At 42.1% G+C, this 17,828-nt stretch overlaps 1 protein-coding gene across 1 annotated transcript in view; it reads right to left on the bottom strand.

Annotated features, from left to right (window-relative positions):
- CMTM8 (CKLF like MARVEL transmembrane domain containing 8) overlaps window positions 1-17,827 on the bottom strand; it is a gene marked incomplete at its 5' end in the record, with an annotated part of 37,120 nt that extends 19,293 nt beyond the window's left edge. The window contains one exon of the mRNA XM_003207206.4: window positions 17,738-17,827. Within this exon, the coding sequence (XP_003207254.2) occupies window positions 17,738-17,827 (90 nt within the window). The remainder of the gene's footprint in view (window positions 1-17,737) is intronic.
- Between the last annotated feature and the right edge of the window lies 1 nt (window position 17,828).

Below are 17,828 nucleotides of genomic sequence, written 5' to 3'. Positions count from 1 at the left end.
AAGGAGGCTGCCTGGCCTCCTCTCCAGCACTCATGATAAATGGGAATAAAAGGGAAGGCGCTGCTCCCTCTTCCTGTATGGCACCACCTTCACTTCCATGAGAAACACCTTCCTGTTGATCAGTAATGCCTCTGATGTGAAATTCACCTTGTACGGTCTGCGCAGCTTCCTGACGGTGCTGGGAGAAGCGCTGCTGCTAGGGCCAACGCCACGGGCTGCGGCTGACGGCATTGTTCACTGCTATTCCTGCTGTGCTTTGCCCTTCAGCAGCAGGCACGAAGAAATGTAAGAGTACATTAGATCCAAACACGACAGGATTTGCTTTTTCAGATGCTCTAGGAGGGAATTTTCACTCAATGCTGTTTTTGAGTATGAACTTCAAAGTTCTAAAGCAAAACAGTCACAAAGAAACACACGCTACTGGAAGGGACTGATATTCCTCTGTTTCTTAAACGTTCCTTTTGTGCTTTTTAAGAAACAGCACACTTGATGATCTAAACACCTTCAGTTTTAAAACTAGCAAATAAGTTCCATGCTCTGATCATTTTTTCTTTCTAAAACTCCTATTATAAGTCATCAGAACAGGCAAAACAAAGTTAAGTGTTCTTGTATTTAACATGCAAATATTAATGCATTTTGGAGCTCTGAGTAGAAGCTGTAGCTGATTTCTCTGAGGAACAACGTTCACAAATAGGTCCTTTAAACTGCCCTGGTCCCATACAAGCAGTACAGAAGGAAAAACGCAGCTCATATGAGCCATGGGGATAATTCATTGAGCTGATTTTTCACGAGTCCTATCATCAAATCCGCCAGGCTTCAAGTTTAAAATATCTCCGTGCTGGTTTTAATTAAAAAATATCTCTGTACAAAATTAGAGATATTACAGATTTGAGAGCTGACATCAGTAGCAAACATCAAGTACTTACATGGAAGAAGTTAAAACAGCCTTGCAGGGTTTCCTTGCTACAATTTAAGGTTCAAAACAAACCTAAGCACAAAAACTGGGACACTGTACTGTCACGTTGTTTTTTAATTCCTATTTTGAGATTTGAAGTTGAGATTAGATAAGGCAGGGAATTTCTAGGGATGCAAAATCTCATCTTGAGACAGAAAGGGTTTCGGGAGTACCAGTGCATTTTTAACTGCAGGATTGGGTCTGCCCCCACCTTCCTCCAAAAGCAGATTTTCAGTTGGGATTTTTTGGATGCCAAGCTCAATATACTACCTTTTGTTTGTGCAAATGTATTGCTTTTTTAAAAACTCGTTCACAAAGATACAGGAGTTTTTCTGAGAGAGGCTGCAGACTTTAAAGGCAAGTAGTAGAGATATACTTCCATTGTGAAAGACCATGGTACAGCCCTGGTGCTCTGGGTGTTACTTCTCGTATATAAAGCACCCACACAAACTGTGAGTGTGCAGGTTTAGCTTGTTGCATACACTGAGCATGTGTTTGTCTTTGGTACTATCAGGAAGTGCATTCTGAGGAAATGACAACCCTTCCACAGAAAAATCAGAATGAAAGACTGTTAGCTTCAGCAATCTCTAACTGCCAGAAATCTCCTTTTCTTTTTCTCTTTTATTATGATTTAAACAGGAAAAAAAGCTCATAAGTGAATTCTGAGCTTAGAAAACACATGATTATATATGTCTGCCTGAACATTGTGTTTTCCCCATTATAGCTATTTATTATCATTATTTTTATTGGTATAACTATCATTGTTTCTTCAGGAACATAATGGTAGGAAGATCTGTTCTTTTGTTTTAATAAGTTCATATAAATGAAAAAGGTTTGAGGTATTTTTTTGTTCTTCTACCTTGACCTTATCTTTTTTTCTGCATACAGACTTTTCCTTAGGAAGAAGCTTTATAGTAGTTAATCTTCCTTTCTCCCTTCATCCTCCAAAAGAGTTCAAGCTCCCTGGGCTACAAAAATACTGGCTTCCCAATGCAATGATCTGTCTAAGTTATTTTTCAGATTTGGTGCACGTGTACAAGTTAAACACATCCACTCACAAAGAAAGTCATCCTGCCCTCCTTGAACATTAATAAGGTGAATTATTTTTAAATGTGAATTCCTAACCATGGTTACTTATGAATTAGGACTGATTATTTATGTAGAGCACTTTGTTTAAATGGTGTCTACTTTCTTCGGGAGAACAATGCAGTATACAGCTGCTTTATTAATAATGTCATTGGCTCTTTGTTGCTATTTTTACATTTCCATCTTCCTGTTAGGCCATGTAAATAGATCTGCCTATAATTAGCGGACGCACAGTATTGTTTCACAAATCCTAACTGCTACATTACAATACAAAACTCATTACCTCTTTGGAAATAATTTTACTTCATAGTTATGAGGCTTTATGACTGTGTGTAACATGGTGCAATGGGAAAAACAAAGAGAATATCTGCTAAGAAAGCCTACTGCTGCATTCCATTTCTACTCAAAGATCAGTAACACCTTAAATGCTTTTTTTTAATTTTATTTTTAGAATGAAAATATTTTTTCATTTCCAGCTGGACACATAGAGATTGGTTTTATAAAAAAAGAAATTTAGCTCCCTGTGAGAAGTCCTCCAATCACCAGAAATTGAAGCAGTTCCCCCTTGCCTGACCAACTGTAAACATGAAAATGAGTCTGCATACAAATTTGCTGTATTTCTTCACTATTTCAATATCTAGACCTGCATATAAATGTCCAACCCCAGGAACCATTATCCATGTCTTAGGTAAGGACTAAGGACGTTACAAAGACCAAATCACACACTGTAGAAGCACTTCACTGAAAAATCCTTTTTCTTACCTGAGAAAACTGTTTTCCTTCTTGAATGTATTTTGCATATAGTGTGATAACACAGAAGAACAACATGCTTACATATATTTTATATTTGCACACGACTTTCTGGAAGCATTTCCGTTCACATACTTCACATTCAGACCTTTATGGCCACGTGGGCACCGCACAAAGAATTCAACCCACAGAATGCTCTTTGGAAAGAGATGCCTTAATGAAGACATTGCACTTGATAGGATTAGTCTTATAAAATCATAGTATCACAGAATCATTAAGGTTGGAGAAGCCCTCTCATATCTCCTAATCCAAGCATCAGCCCATTTCCCCCATGCCCACTGACCACGTCCCTCAGTGCCACATCCACGCGGTTCTTGAGCACCTCCAGGGATGGTGACTGCACCACCTCGCTGGGCAGCCTGTGCCACTGCCTCACTGCTCTTTCTCAGAAGAAATCTTTCCTAGTATCCAATTTTCTCTCTAAGTAAGCTGCCATACTACCAATGGCACTAACTGTTGAAAACCTCAGCCTCACTTCAAATCTGAATTTGTCTAATGTCACTTTCCAGGTGTGTCCTTTTCTTGCATCTCTGTTGGTGCTGATAAATTAAATATATCTTTGTACTAAAAGCTGTGTTTATAAGTTGATGAGATGCAATTGAAGAGATAATCGTAAATTCATGCATGTGTGTGTTTTCTTTATTATCAGTAGCAGTAGGAAAGGGTTTACTTTGAAGGAATCAGGAACAGGGAAAATACAAAATTTTCAGACAAGTCCTATTTAGGAGCCATTATCATCATTCTACAATTAATATTCACAGAGTAGTTTGGGGTGCAAAAGCAACTTCAAGATGAGCTATTCTAAACAAGTGAAAATATTAATGCCAAAGGCAGAAAATTAATTGGACAAACTTGAAAACAGACACTGTGGATCAGTCCTTGTCACCTTGCTCCATCAGCTAATTTTTTAGGTTCTGCAGAAAAAAGCCTGCAAGCTTGAAGGGCTTCCCAGAACGAGCCTGCTTCTTGTGATAAATACTCAAGTGGTGTATGCAGCATTGGAGAACAAAGTAAAAAAGCTCCACAGGATACCTGACACTTGAAATTCAAACTACCAAAGTCATAAATTAAATATATATATGCCTGCATGTGAGCGAGGGTGTAATGTTCCCCCAACTGCTTCAATGGGCCTTGTGTAAACAAAGAACAAAACAACTGGCTGCAAACCTCAGCTTTCTAGTGCAAGGAAAGCAAGTTTCCAATCAAGAAAAAAACCTTCATGGCCTGAAGACTCTGGCTTATTCAGATTTAAATAAGTGACCAGAGATGATTTAATGCCCCTCACGTGTCTGCTTTGCTTTTCTGACAGAGGTTGCTGCTCCTCAAGGGTGACAGCTGCACACAAAGCTGCTCATGAATTACTGCACACTGCTGCTCAGCATACCTAAGGTAAACAAATCACTGGTTTGGGTCATGGCTGCACACTGAACTGTGAGCAGCAGCCAACAGCACGACACGGAGAACTTTTAAACTTTCTGCATGACAGAGCTACCAGCCTGGAGTCGGAGCTTCTGAATTTTCCTCCTGTAGTACATGAACAGAATAATCAAGAAACAGTCAAGAACAATGAGTCCTTCTTGGTTGTTGCTCTCCCTGTAGGCATTTATGCCTCACTCTCCCCACAAGAAAGCAAATAGCTCTTGAGTTTTATGCATATTCACCTCCATTTCTGTCTCTAAATCATATTTTCCAACAGAGACTTCAAGACATCTGCAAACCACTTGGGTTCCCATGGATTAATTCATGAGTGGCTTGCCTGGGCCACACTGAGTGAAGAGGAATTGTCTTGGGCTGCATAAGTTGCTCCAAAAGTAATATCTCTTATTTATTTCCACAGAAACCACAGCACAACAGCACTATTTAATAGAGCAAATTCTCATCTACAAAACACTGTTTTTCAACGTAGGCACCACCATCAGCTATGCATTTTCACCACCAGTGAAGGAGGTGGTGACGTACTGTTGCCACTGCTGGAACACACCACCCACCACCTCACTGTGCCATCATCCACTGTTTGGTTCTCACCAAACATTCGCCAGGTGCTGATGAATGTCAATGGGCACCGTTTTTTCCACGTGGAGGAATTCAATTCCACCCTTTTACTTCATACACACTTCCATGTCAGACGCCATTCTGTCTGACTGCCCCTCTGCTGCCATCTGTCACACCGCGACAAGATGTAATGGAATACTGGTGGGAAGGTTCAACCTCTACTACCGTACCACCAACATCTGCATCTGCCATCTTGGGCCAATGTAATAAAATAGGAGGCATTACTTTCAGAGCAGCCTTCATAAAATACACAATATTACTCATATATACATAACAAAGCACCTTAATTTCTAATATTTTTCTTAAAACGTTAATAAAGAGAGGAACAAAACCATAAATCCAGTGGGATATTTGAACATGTTTTTGTGAAACTAACACATCAATCAGGTTTAACAGCAGTGGCTGCAGTTCTTATTAAGCTCTCAAGGTGTTCTTTGGAGATTTTTGATGAAATTTTTCTCTTCCTGTGCTTCATCCTTGAAAACAGTTGCTCACAAATGTGCGTGCTACCAAAAAATGATGACTATAAAGTGTGATTGTAAAGCAAAGGATATTTTTCTCTGTTAAAATAAGGATTATGAAAGACTGGCAAAGAGACATGATCGGATTTTTGAGTTGAATATCTGATTGCAACTCTCTACAATCCATTTGAAAATTTCCAGGTCATGTATTTACATGGACTGAAAATAGTGTCACAAACATAAATTGACAATTTTTTTTTACAGTCTTGAAACCTATTCTCAAATTCCTTCATCAAAACAGAAAGAACGACTGCGTGTTTTTCACTGTTCAGAGCACTGTATCTAGCCAGTGTACCACCATGCACACAACTATCTGCCATCTCTTGAGTCAGCTCTGCACAGCACTGCTCTCCTCGTGCCCTGATTTCAGCCAGCACAGGGTTAATAGGGCACTATGGTTTGGTTGTCGTTGACTAATGGGTGCATGCCTGGGGCCAATCTGTAGATTGGCACCCCCCTTATAGCATGGGTCTCGGCCATGCCATATTGCCAGGCATGCTGTGCTGTGGGTTGGACATGCCTGAGTTAGTGGGACACCCATGCCTGAGCAATTTCAAGTCACAGTGGAAAGGTATTCCTTCTGCATTGCCCTTCTTGCTCCTCTGCAGGCACAGCACTTTCCTTTGGACAAGCATGCTGTTAGCCTGCAGACCAGTACAACTCCCAAAGATATCAGCAAAGAGTGCTCACCTTCCCAACACAGATTGGAATTTTGTCCCAAAGAAGACAAGCCAATCTCCTCATCCTAGGACCCAAATAAATCTAAACAAAATACAAGCACTGCATGCTTGCTCTCCAGCCTGCCTTACCCACTCACCCTCACCCATCACAGGTGCTGAGGCAGAAGGTCAGGACACATGGCTGGACATACGTCTTAAGTCATGGCTCCATGCATAGCACAGACTAAACTGTGTGAGGAAAGGACACTACCAGCCACCAGTGGAGGAGTCTAGATCAGATCACAGCTTGCTGTGGTTCAGGGACATAGGGGTGGGGTCCATCTCTGTCCTGGTGCAGGCAGCCATGAACAGCAGGCAGCTGGTGGTGCCAATTCCCAAAAGTGCAGCAACCGACTTTGCTGCGAGCTGTCTGCATTTGACCCGCAGTTCAGTAACAGCAAATGATACAGTGTGCACACCACGACACAAGGGAGAGAGCTCAACATAATGCAACAACAGCCAAGGAGCCGAGGGGTTACAGGCTGAAGCTTTGCTTTAGTTGCAGGCTCTGCTCCCATCCAAGTAGCTCTTCTGGAAAATCGGAGCCTTTTCCTGTAGTTTTGTTTAAATTATAACATCCCCAGTATATATAACCAACTAAATGATATTTACTTAACTCACTTCCACACCTTTCCCTTTTCCCTTGCCTCATATTCAGACCACAGCTTTCTGTCCAGTATTTTCATCCAGATGATTACAATAGAGCAGATACAATAAGGAGGTCTTACCAGTCTTTGTTCAAAAACATTTTGGTGATTATTTCAGCTATCTACCTCCCACTCAGAAGTGCCTGTTTTTCCACTGAGGGGGAAGGGAAGGCCAGGAGCTAGTAAACTGATATTGGCATTTTCTTTAAAAGGTCTGTGTGCGGTGTCACAGCTATTTAGTATATTTTCCCCAGAAAGCATAATTTCAGTTGTTTCAAGTCAAAGGCAGAAAATTAAACCAAAGAGGGAAAATTCTTTAGAAAGCTCAAAAAGCAGTAGACTACAAAAAGAAGTACTTTACAGATTCCCTTACTTCAAGCTACCAACTATTCCCACATTAAGATCCTCGCAGTGAAAACAGCCCACTGAACTGTGCACAGAGACACATCCTATAACTTCCTGCAGCAGGCAAATCGCAGGTCTAGCAAACAGAACTGCAAGCAGAAAAGAATTAGGCTACTGAAGCACTTCAATAGCTGAGAGCTTAGCTAGATCACACAAAGGGAAAACAAAGAACACTGCAAGTGAAGTGATTTGCCTTTGATACAGGAGAACACATATACAGCCTGATATAACCGAGTGATGAGGCAGGAAAGTCATGGGACACATTCATTTGTTGGATAAGAACACGTTTAGATTGACTTCTGTGACACTGTGCAGCTTTGATGCCTAGGATTTATCAGTATCCTGAAGGTGATGTGGATGTAACAAAATGACTAATGCTTCACCATGAAGTAAGACACTTGTATCTGTAGCATACATGGCCACAGGCAGCTTTAAAGAAATCGTGTGAGTTACAAAAGGGCATGTCTGAGGCACAATTGGCACAATTTCCCTTTTACCACCAATCAGCAGCTCTGTTCAAGCCAAAAAAAAAAAAAAAGACATGCACAGAAGGGGTAAACAACCTTGCAGCAAGACATTGCTTTGAAGCAATTTTACTGAGCCTTTCATTTTCCCAAAGTCAGTTTCAGTACAATAGGTCAAACAAACAAAGGCTAAAGAGTTGAGCCCCTCCCAATCTCTACTTAATTGGACACCAAATGCTGCACACACAGCTCTCAGGGAGGAAAGCCTTGAGGAAGACAGTCTCTTTCATTAGACTGATCTACAGTGGAGGCCAAAGCAACAACCCAGGAACACTTCTTTCTTCATCATTGAACGGAAGGAACAAAGCTGATCCCTCACCAAAGGCAACAAGTGGGTAGGAAATGACAGTAGGAAAGGAGCTGCTGATCTGTAGAAGCTCAGCAAACAACAGGCGTGCCGATGAGCTGTGCAACCTCCTTGTAGCCAGGCTTCCCTGGTCTTTGTGTTTCATGCATGGAGATGTCGGGATGTTTGAAGACAACAGGAATTTTACAACAGATTTTAATAGTATCAAAAACAAATCTTTATAGCCTTCTCTTCATAATAACTGTTTCGATTTCCATCAACTCATCTTGACTCTCTTTGCACCATGTCTCAGGATCATCTTCTTGTTTGTGTGCATTGTCTGTATTATAGAGAAATAACAGCCGGCACAAGTCAAAATCATGTGTTTCAAAACACAGTTCTCCGTGATATTTTTTTGTACATGAGACCTAAGTTGAAGAGGTATATTGAAAAAAATAAAATTAGGAGAAAACAGTTTTGAAATGACAATGACTGGAAGCATAGTTTTGGGGCCTTTAGGGACTAGCATTCAACTCCTCCATTTAGTAAGACAGTGAAAACAGAACGTAACCAAGCTCAGAGAATTCCATTTCATTTATTGCTCTGTGCTCTGTTTAATTTTAACTTGACCTGGCGAAATACTTCTTAAGATTCCCCATCTCATCCCTGGACACACTGTCCTGACTTGCTTACTTTAGGCAAACATTTGCTAGACAGTCGTCTGTTACTGCACAAAGAGAACGTCAAGGTCTTTGTGCAAATGTCTGGTCATGTTTCACGATGGTCAAAGTCTAAAAAGAAATCCCAAATGTGAGCAAAATGTTTGTAAACCTTATTCTGCATTCCTACCCTTATTTTTGCTGAGAAGAGAAAGGGAAAAATCTTCAAACAACTGTAACAAATGACAAAATGTGGTTAGTAACAAGAAAAGTTGCTTATCACTATTTCACTCATCACTGAACTATAGTAGTGTAGGCTTGTGTCATATCTTTAAAACTAGTTTTATACAATTTACACAGAGATCACAATTCAAACAGAAATTGCTCCACAAGAAATCCCATCAAGTGGCTCACTGCTTTCCTCTTATACGCTGCTTTTTTTAAAGACAAGTCCCATTAATATAAGATATACTTAAAACAGTAAGGACTGTGGTTTTCCAAAACTAAATATAGTAATTTCTCAATTATAATTACCTTCCTGAGCAGTAGGAATTTTATTTGGTATTTAGACTCTGAAAATAGCCAAATTCACATGCATTAGGTCAAAAAACAAACAAACAAACAAACAAAAATAACACTAATAATGTACTGTTTTTACAGCACCACACCTTAGCAATGCCCAGCAGGCAACCCACAAGAGACGTAACGGTTGTGACTGTTCCATGCATCTCAATGATCACTGCTTATGCACACAGTGAGGCTCCAAAATATAAACCAGAAATTCCAACAGAAATCCTTTGAAAAGACATGCTTTTCCATGTATTCACCCATTTCTTATACCAAAGTACTGTTTAGCTTTTTCTAAAATCTTTCTTTTCTGGAAGATAGTGGTAGGTCTGACCAAAACCCAGGCTGTCCAATCTGCCCCATGCCCATAGCATTCACAGTTAGTTCAGCCTAAAGCATCTGTTTACTTAAAAGAAAGCCCCTTCAGCAGTGCAAGAAACAAACACGCTACATTAATTCACCAATAATCTCCTAAATCATTGTATTAATGTTGCAATATTGTTTTTAAATGCCACAGTACTTTATCATAGTTTTGTCCAGCTACAGTTTTGTGAAACCACTAATGATGGATGTCTTACAGTGAGCAGAGCCTGTTCTTTCAGCTGCCTCACATCTCTTACCATAAGACTCTGTTTTGCCCAATTCTTATGGAAGGAGCTGCACATTCTATGTGGTCTGTGCCAAGCACAAGGAAAGGCTGTCCTGATGGAGATCCTGCAAAGCAGACCTTCAGCAAGTTGTCCAGAGCTGTGGGGCAGGAAGGCTTGAAGGAATAAAAGAACCAAACCCTTATTCCTCCCTTCCTACCCAAAAAAAAAACAAAAACAAACCCACAATGAAAACCCTTAAATAATTATAAAATTATGACAGGGACAAAGAGGCAGAGGAGTGAGCAAGTCAGAGGTAGGCACAACCATATGTTAAAATATCTTTCTGTTAAGTAAGCAACAGTGCCAGAGAGAAAGTTCTTCACACATCTTCGTTCTATCCCTAGTAAATACATATGGTGCTGCAGTCTGTAATTACAGGACCACAGATTTTGCTCTCCTCTGTAGCACTACCTGCATACAGCAGCAGACTGGATTGCTGTCTTCAGAATTTTAAAGAGATTGTACTAAAATTAAAGTCAAAAGTATCCATTCCTTGCCAAATTTTTGCTGGAAAACTGCTTCTTTTTTTCCCACAGTACTTAACGCAGCATTGCACTTTGCTTCTTCTGAACATAGCTCTTACTGACTTGGCTATGACTGCAAATAATCATTTCTTTTGCACCTTAGACCCAAAGTCAGTGACCCAGAAAACAAGGAGAAAAGGGAGGATACTGAAAATCCCACCTTATTTGCTCAACTAAGCATCTCACAGGAACAATGCACTGCAGGCGAAAGATAAAACTCAGATTTCCCATGGAAGCTACTGGCCAAGAGAGCATCTTTTCTCATTGAGTAATCCCTTTCCCTACTCACATCTGCCTTCCTCCAGCACTGTGAAGAACACACAATACCCTAGTCCACTCCCAGGAAAACCTCCCTGCTCTGTAACTGTGACTTGATGAAAGCAGCATGTATCGTAGCCGTGTTCGGAGCCTGCAGAAGACAACCATGCATTAGTTTATGCCTTGTGAGCTACATCAGCAGTAGCAGGCACTCACCCACCCACAGCATCACTCCCTCACCTGATCCTGTCAGAGGTTGCTCTGAAGGGTCTCCAAGTGGAGACAGCCAAGGCAGATTTTATCACTTAAGTGCCATTTTAAAGATACATTGTAGAGGTTCAACTTTTGATGGAGGCTTCTTCTGGTTGTCCCTCTGCCACTCAGTGTTTAACTCCTGCCAGAAACATCCTCCACATCTCCATTTTTAAGTTTCTGCAATATCTCCTCATATTTCAAAACTGCACGGCCTTGTGTCAGCTTTATCTGCAGCAGGAGTTGCAGCCTTGGGAATAGCGTGCTTGTCAAATGAAAAGAGAGGAGGCTGCTAAAATACATGTGGAAGGAACTCTTTAATGTGTAATCACTACACATACATTAAAGGGGGAAAAAAAAGATCTCGTTAGTGGCTGTCTTGTTTCCAGGCTGAATGAATGGAGCCTGTGCAGAACAGTGTCACCTTGAATCTATTTAAATGCAGGCCTGGATAAAGCAGGCACATTTAAAGCTGATGACAGAAACCAGTCTTGTTTTCAGGTATGAAGCAGAGGTTTTTACAGGTTTCCTTTTAATTTGTGCACATTGGGCTATCAGCTAAACACAAACAGCAATTACTGGAGATGATGATCAAAGAGCCTTTCCCCACATGGCCCGCTTCCAGCCCTAATGAGGATTTTTCAATACATTTGTTCTTTGTAACTAAATGATGATATATCCAAAGACAGTGACAACAAACTGCTGATTATAACCATGCTTACTTAATTCATCTCCATTCCGCAAAGTCTGATTTTAGTGCATCTCAGATTGAACCGCAACCACCGTGGCTGCTCAGAACAAGCTGCTGTTACAGCCTTGCTCTAATGACAGCAGTGTGATGAAACCCTTTTTGTTTTGCTTTGGAGGTTCTGTCCCAGCAAACTCGTGGTTGCACCTGGATCATCTGCACACACGTACCGTGCAAAAACAAAGGGTATGAACACTCATTCTTGTGTTCTAACTCGGTAAAAGTGGAGTCATGCTCAGGACAGATTCAATGAAGTACGAACCCGGCTTCCAGCTCTTCCATTTCACTCATGTAAGGTTAGCTCCAAGCCTTCCTCTGGCCAGCCCCAGCTCCCACAAAAAGCAGTGACTCAGTGCTCCCGTTCTTTCTGAAGCAGGTGAATCAGTGCTAGCAGCTTCCACAGGAACTGGTTGAATAGAATGCCTTGCCAAAGATATGGCAGGCGCTAAAATTCGTTTGTGAGTTGATCCTCGAAAAGAGGGCTTGATGCTCTCTCCAAGGGCAGTAGTTCTACTGCTCCTGTCCTCTACTTTTCTGGAATGGGAACAGCAACAAGTGCAGAAATATCACACTGCACAGCTCCGGTTCTCCAGGCACACGTGGGAGTGCTCCCTGCATCCTGGAGCTGGGAATGAAAGGCATCTGCTGCTGCTGCAGGGGATGAAGCTCGTTGCTAATGGGTAAGACCAGCAGTCAGAAAGCTGGGGGTCTGTTATGGTTCTGACCCCCAGCCCATTCACCTTTTTGCCTTTCTCCTTTCTGTTTGTGTTTTTACAGTGTTACCAGCAAACGCACCACTCCGTCATACATGGCATGGAAAACAGGTTTTTTCCTGGCCAAGTAGCCATTAGAAATAGTGGGAGGACTATGCATTTTAGCTACAGAAGGCCAAAAAAAAAAAATAATAATAATAATTCAAAACTGCCTTTGGGTTGCATAAGAATTTTTGTAGGTACAGAGGAAAAGGATTGTTTTCTAGAGTTTGGCAGAAGTGAGGGAGAAGGAATCGTATTATATTCACTATCTACCCAAGAATAAAATTGATGCATAAGTATGTCTTTAAAGCATTCTTCTCGTGAAGAGATAATGGCATTTCATACATATTCCACCTTAACCTTGAGATATTGAGAATATTTTGCATTTTTGACCTTTTGTAAAATATCTGCATTCAATTTGGGAGGCATTTTCACCCTCTTACCATGCCAGACTTCATACTGCTCAACCTGCACTTGGAGCACATTTGACAACATTTCCAAAGCTTCTGTTTTCTTGTGTGTCACCAAACATTTTTCTCCTCCCAACGAAACACCTTGACCTTGTCCAGGAAATCAAAGGCCTCTAGGAAACAGAACTCAAGTGAACAACATGATCCTGGAGGCAGATGGAAGTCACACAGATGTATGAATGCATGACACTAAGGATGACAGTGGTTAGTGATGGAATGATGGCACCTGAAAAAAGTAAGAACTGATACCTGACTTCAGTGAAAGTTTTGCCTGATCAAGAACAAAGGATAGAGCCTAGACTTAGTACTGTATGTTTTCTTATTCATGTGCAGAAAGATGAAGCTGCTGAATGAAGTGATTGATGAGAACAGTGTAGCTTTTTCCCTCAATAATTCAAAGTGAATCATTTTAAGACCATGCTTATGTGCACCTCTTTCAGGCAAAGCACTTGTTCAGCACATCAGAAGATGCCTCAACATTGTCACCTTCCTGCATGCAGACACGTTTTGATTGCAGTAACAATTTTATTGCAAAAAGGAAAAAAATCTCTATTGTCAATGATCCCAGAGAAAGTGCTGGGGCTGCTCAGGTGAGGGAAGGGGCTTCAGGAATCTCCCTCTGTTTCTGAGGCTGTTCCAAGAACAGCGGTGCAGGAGCACGGCATCTACACAAAAGCTCTGAACTGCAGGCAGAGAAAAAGCAAAACACAAGGCAAATTTTAAGAGCTAAGTATAATTTATGTCTTTTAAGTTTTCTACAGTACATGTTCCCACTGTTTTTCTTAACATTTCTATGATTTCATTGCTAACAATTCAAAACCTGAAAACCCATTAAAGGGTTCTACTTCTACTTCTACTTGGGCTTCCACTAAAGGGGAAAAAGAATAGACATTTGGAAACGACAGGTTCTGCTTTTGGTAACTTCTACGTTTCAAATTTGACAATATCTATTTAACATTTCCAGGCTCACCATTGCACTGGAATAAACAAGATTTCCTGCCTGAATTATGCCTCCAAAGGTTCATTTGAAGAATAAAGAAAGAGTCATCAAAATTATTTTTATTCTCCAGAAATGTAAATGTGAAGCACAATTTTATGCGGTGCCAATAACACAAATAAGCACCTCTCAAGCTTCTATTTCAAGCACCTATTGCATCCTGGGCATTTCACACGAAGAGTAATATATATAGCATTAATCTGTACAGTATAAGGAAACATGACTGTAATTACAATTTACTCAAAATTACACCATCACAAGCTTTCGCTTGCAGCTGCAGCATAACAACCTCCCAGACCTTCTCCAGCTAGGTAATATTTGGTTTTGTTAGGGACAAATAGCCATCACGAGCCTTAGAATGACTGGGGCAAGTTTTAAGAGAGAATCTGCATCTAGCAACACACTGGTGTGAGGCAACAGTCTGAAGAAATCAATGTCATTGTGCTGGAAAGTAAATACCTTTGTAACCACATCCACGGCAACCACAAAAACTCCACTTCTGCAAAGTGACCCATAATGCTTGACTTGAGGAACTGATTGAAAGCTAGGAGGTATTGCTTGCCACCATTTATCAGAGCCATAAAGTTCCCACAAATAGTCTTTCTGAGCCATCACTATATGGAAAAGAAACACTCAAAAGACATCTCTGGAAATTACTATACTTGTTCTTTTGAAAATCTAAATGCTCCTTTTTAGGGAGCATGCTATGGGAATCAGTACCTGCCACCTTCTGCAGGATGCACTTTTACTGCAGCATTAACTCAGGCGATTGACTGCCGAAGTCACCATGATGCAGAGAAATTCCTTCCGCTGCCAACAACCACCCAGTGCACTGAGGGCAGCAAATACAGATCTCCTGAGTCAGGAGCCACTGCCTCGCTCATCACACATCATGACTTCTGTGTTAAACTCATTTGGATAAACTTCCACACACCAAAGTTGCATTTTACACCAGTTCTCAAAAAGGCCTCTCTTAGAAATCCAGCTGTATTATAAACCAACCCCAGTTCTTTCCCTAGCAAACAGCAGGAAGCCTTGCACGCCCTCTGGCCGCATAGAAGGCAATGGATATCTGCCATCACCTGGTAATTTACAGCCGACACCTCCAGCCACAGCTCTGTGCTCACTCACTGGATGTGCAGTTCCAGACCCAAAGGCATCACAGCATGAGGCTGAACCAGGTGTGGATACACAGCTCCATCACTGCTCAGTGTGCACAGCCAACCTCACCCCAGCTTTATGCTCGCTTTAAAGCAGTTACATAAAGACAGATAATACCTTACCCATCTGTCTTTATAAGGCCAACTATCTTGAAGCAATTGGAAGCAGCAGGTCGAGCTAATGGCAGATGTGTGTTTTACAGCACGGCAAATAACATCCTCCTAGGAGCTGGTAAATCTGAATGTACCATATCTGGTCACCAGCCCACCTGGAAATGCACACAGCCATTACTCATCTTCACAGCACCCACGCTGGAGAGGAGAAGAATAACAGAGATTTGCCCTTTATCTACACAAAGAGAGCTCTTGTTTCAAAACCAGCAGCCACAAACTTCAATGTGCACATTGCTGATTGACAGTGGCAGTAATCAAACATGCAGTACTAACTCTTCAGTGCTCCTGCTTCAAGCCTTTGGCTTAGCTTTAACACAGCATCCTAACAAACATGGTGTCTAGCTGATGAGTGGGTGAGCAATGAAAGCTGCTTCCAGAAGCATCCCCGTTCCCTGCCCACCAAGCTGGTGTCTCAGAGCAGGGCAACAGAAGCACAGCTATGTAGGCGCCTACACAGCTGCTGCAACTCAGAGCATGGCACGCAGACTGAAAGCAATCCGTCAGGTTGAGAACTCCCAAGGTGAAATAGACACAGATACAAGCCCGTCCTATTTACAGCTTTGCAACTTTTTAGCGAAGGACAGTGCTGACAGTTAGGGGGATCAGTACTGAAGGTCAGAAACACCCTGAGCAGCCAATCTTTGCAGGCAAGACAACGCTTTGAGACACACTGGATGATCAGAACAGGCAGGAACTGATGGATTCGGTGCCAACTTGAAATCCAGATCTTATATGAAGCTAGACATGCTCTGCTAAAGCACACTTTCTCTCAGAAAAAAAATCATACAGAACTAGTGGAAATGGTTTGGCCAAAGCCCAGTGTCTAATACACACATGCACATATATGAACACTCAAATAAAATCATTTGATTTTAATAGCTTCAGTTAATTCCATCTAAAAGTATTTACTAGTATATTTGTCCTTCATTTCACAGAACAGCATCTCCACCTCCTTTAAAATAAATGGGGCTAAAATTATCAGTTAAGCTGAGAATCATTGGAATTTCCTTGTGGATGCTATCTTTCAGTACTTCTGTAGGCTTGCCTTAATGCTATTAATCTGCTATCAGAATTGTCCTCCTTTCTCTCAAACAGTCCATCACAAACCTGGATAAGTTTATCTACCTAAGAGACTTCCATCGGCTCCCCTGAGCCAGCAGGGACCACACATCTCCACTCTGTTGATCAGTAAAAGCATGTGAGTGGAAACACAACTCTTTGTTGGCCTACAGGGTCAGGTAGCTTTGAGTTCTTCTCAAAGCTGTCAAACATGTTTTCCCTGAGGTACTTCTGAAATTTAGACCAAACTTGGCTCTAAGTGTCAATGTTTAAAGAACTCAAACACCTCAACATGCTGGATGAAGAATCATCCTGTAATTATTCTACAAGTCAGGGATGTGTGAAGGAAACAAAGTCACCCAGAAAACCATCAATGCTTTGTTTGGAAAGGAAAGCCACACAAGTATTATCATCTGTCATCCCAAATGGGAAAGCACACATTAAGGGTCAGTCAGTAGGAACCTATCCATGGCCATGGAGCTTCATCCACATGAACATGGAGCTTCATCCACAGCCGACATTCTCACAGCCAGGTTCCAGTGGGGAATGCCCTGGACAACTCTTAGAGTTTGGATGTACAAGAAAAGTTCAGAATTCTGTTGTAAATTGGTAACTGAAAAAGAATGGAAAAGATGCTTTTCTTTCCACAACTAAGACCTTTATTCACAGATGTCCCACACTGCAAAGCCTCCCCTACATCTAACCCTGGAAACCTGCCTACAGCCAGACACCTGAGGATTCACTGGGTTATTTTACTGGAAAGGTAGCAAGCAGGAGTTGTGCCACAAGCACGACTGAAGCACAATGTTTCCAAATGGAAACGAACCTGGTTTAGTATGCAGTATTTCCACCACCATCAAAGCAAAAGCAACACAGGGAAATTCAAAGAAAACTGGCCAGGGCAACAAGCCCTTTAAGCTCCTTAATTACTAGCAGTGCAGATGAGCAGGCTCAGAGATGCCGTGTGCCTGCTGCTTAACACCGAGGTGGGCACCCCGTGCCACCTGCCACCATGGTGCACAACTGAGCCTCAGCACGTGCCTGCTTGCATCTCACCAAGCCCTGCAAAAAACAGAATCACTAACAAACCCACGGGGCTCCCATCCTTCCCGGCACACGTAGCTATCTAATCACTGGGAGCGCAGGGAAATGTTACTGACTACAAAACGGAGAGAAGCCGTGTGACTGGCTATCGGTGCGCAGTGAAGCACACGCAGCCTACGGAGTTCAGAAGCGCCTCCAGAAGTCGCTCTGCAGCCCGAACCGTCCCCGCTACGACGGCTGACTGGACCGCGGGCTGCGGCCGGCGCTAACTCGGTGCCACCTGACCTGCAGAGCCCTGCAGAGCTTGGTCACCCGCTGAGGCATTTTTCAGGCGAAAAACTGGTTTAAACTAAGGCAGAACTTCTTTCAGCGACGATCCGGAGCTACGGTGCCCCCCCCGCCCCGCCGCACTCACTATCTCGGCCACCATGAGGAGCCCGGGCGGGGTCCGCAGGAACTCCCTGTCGTAGGCGAGGGTGCTGGAGCTGGCCGACAGGTTGGCGGTG

This window comes from Meleagris gallopavo, chromosome 6 (genome assembly GCF_000146605.3).
Source record: "Meleagris gallopavo isolate NT-WF06-2002-E0010 breed Aviagen turkey brand Nicholas breeding stock chromosome 6, Turkey_5.1, whole genome shotgun sequence".
NCBI classification, from domain to species: domain Eukaryota; kingdom Metazoa; phylum Chordata; class Aves; order Galliformes; family Phasianidae; genus Meleagris; species Meleagris gallopavo.
The sequence above is the reverse complement of the archived record's forward strand: the minus strand, read 5'-3'. Positions and strand labels throughout refer to the sequence as shown.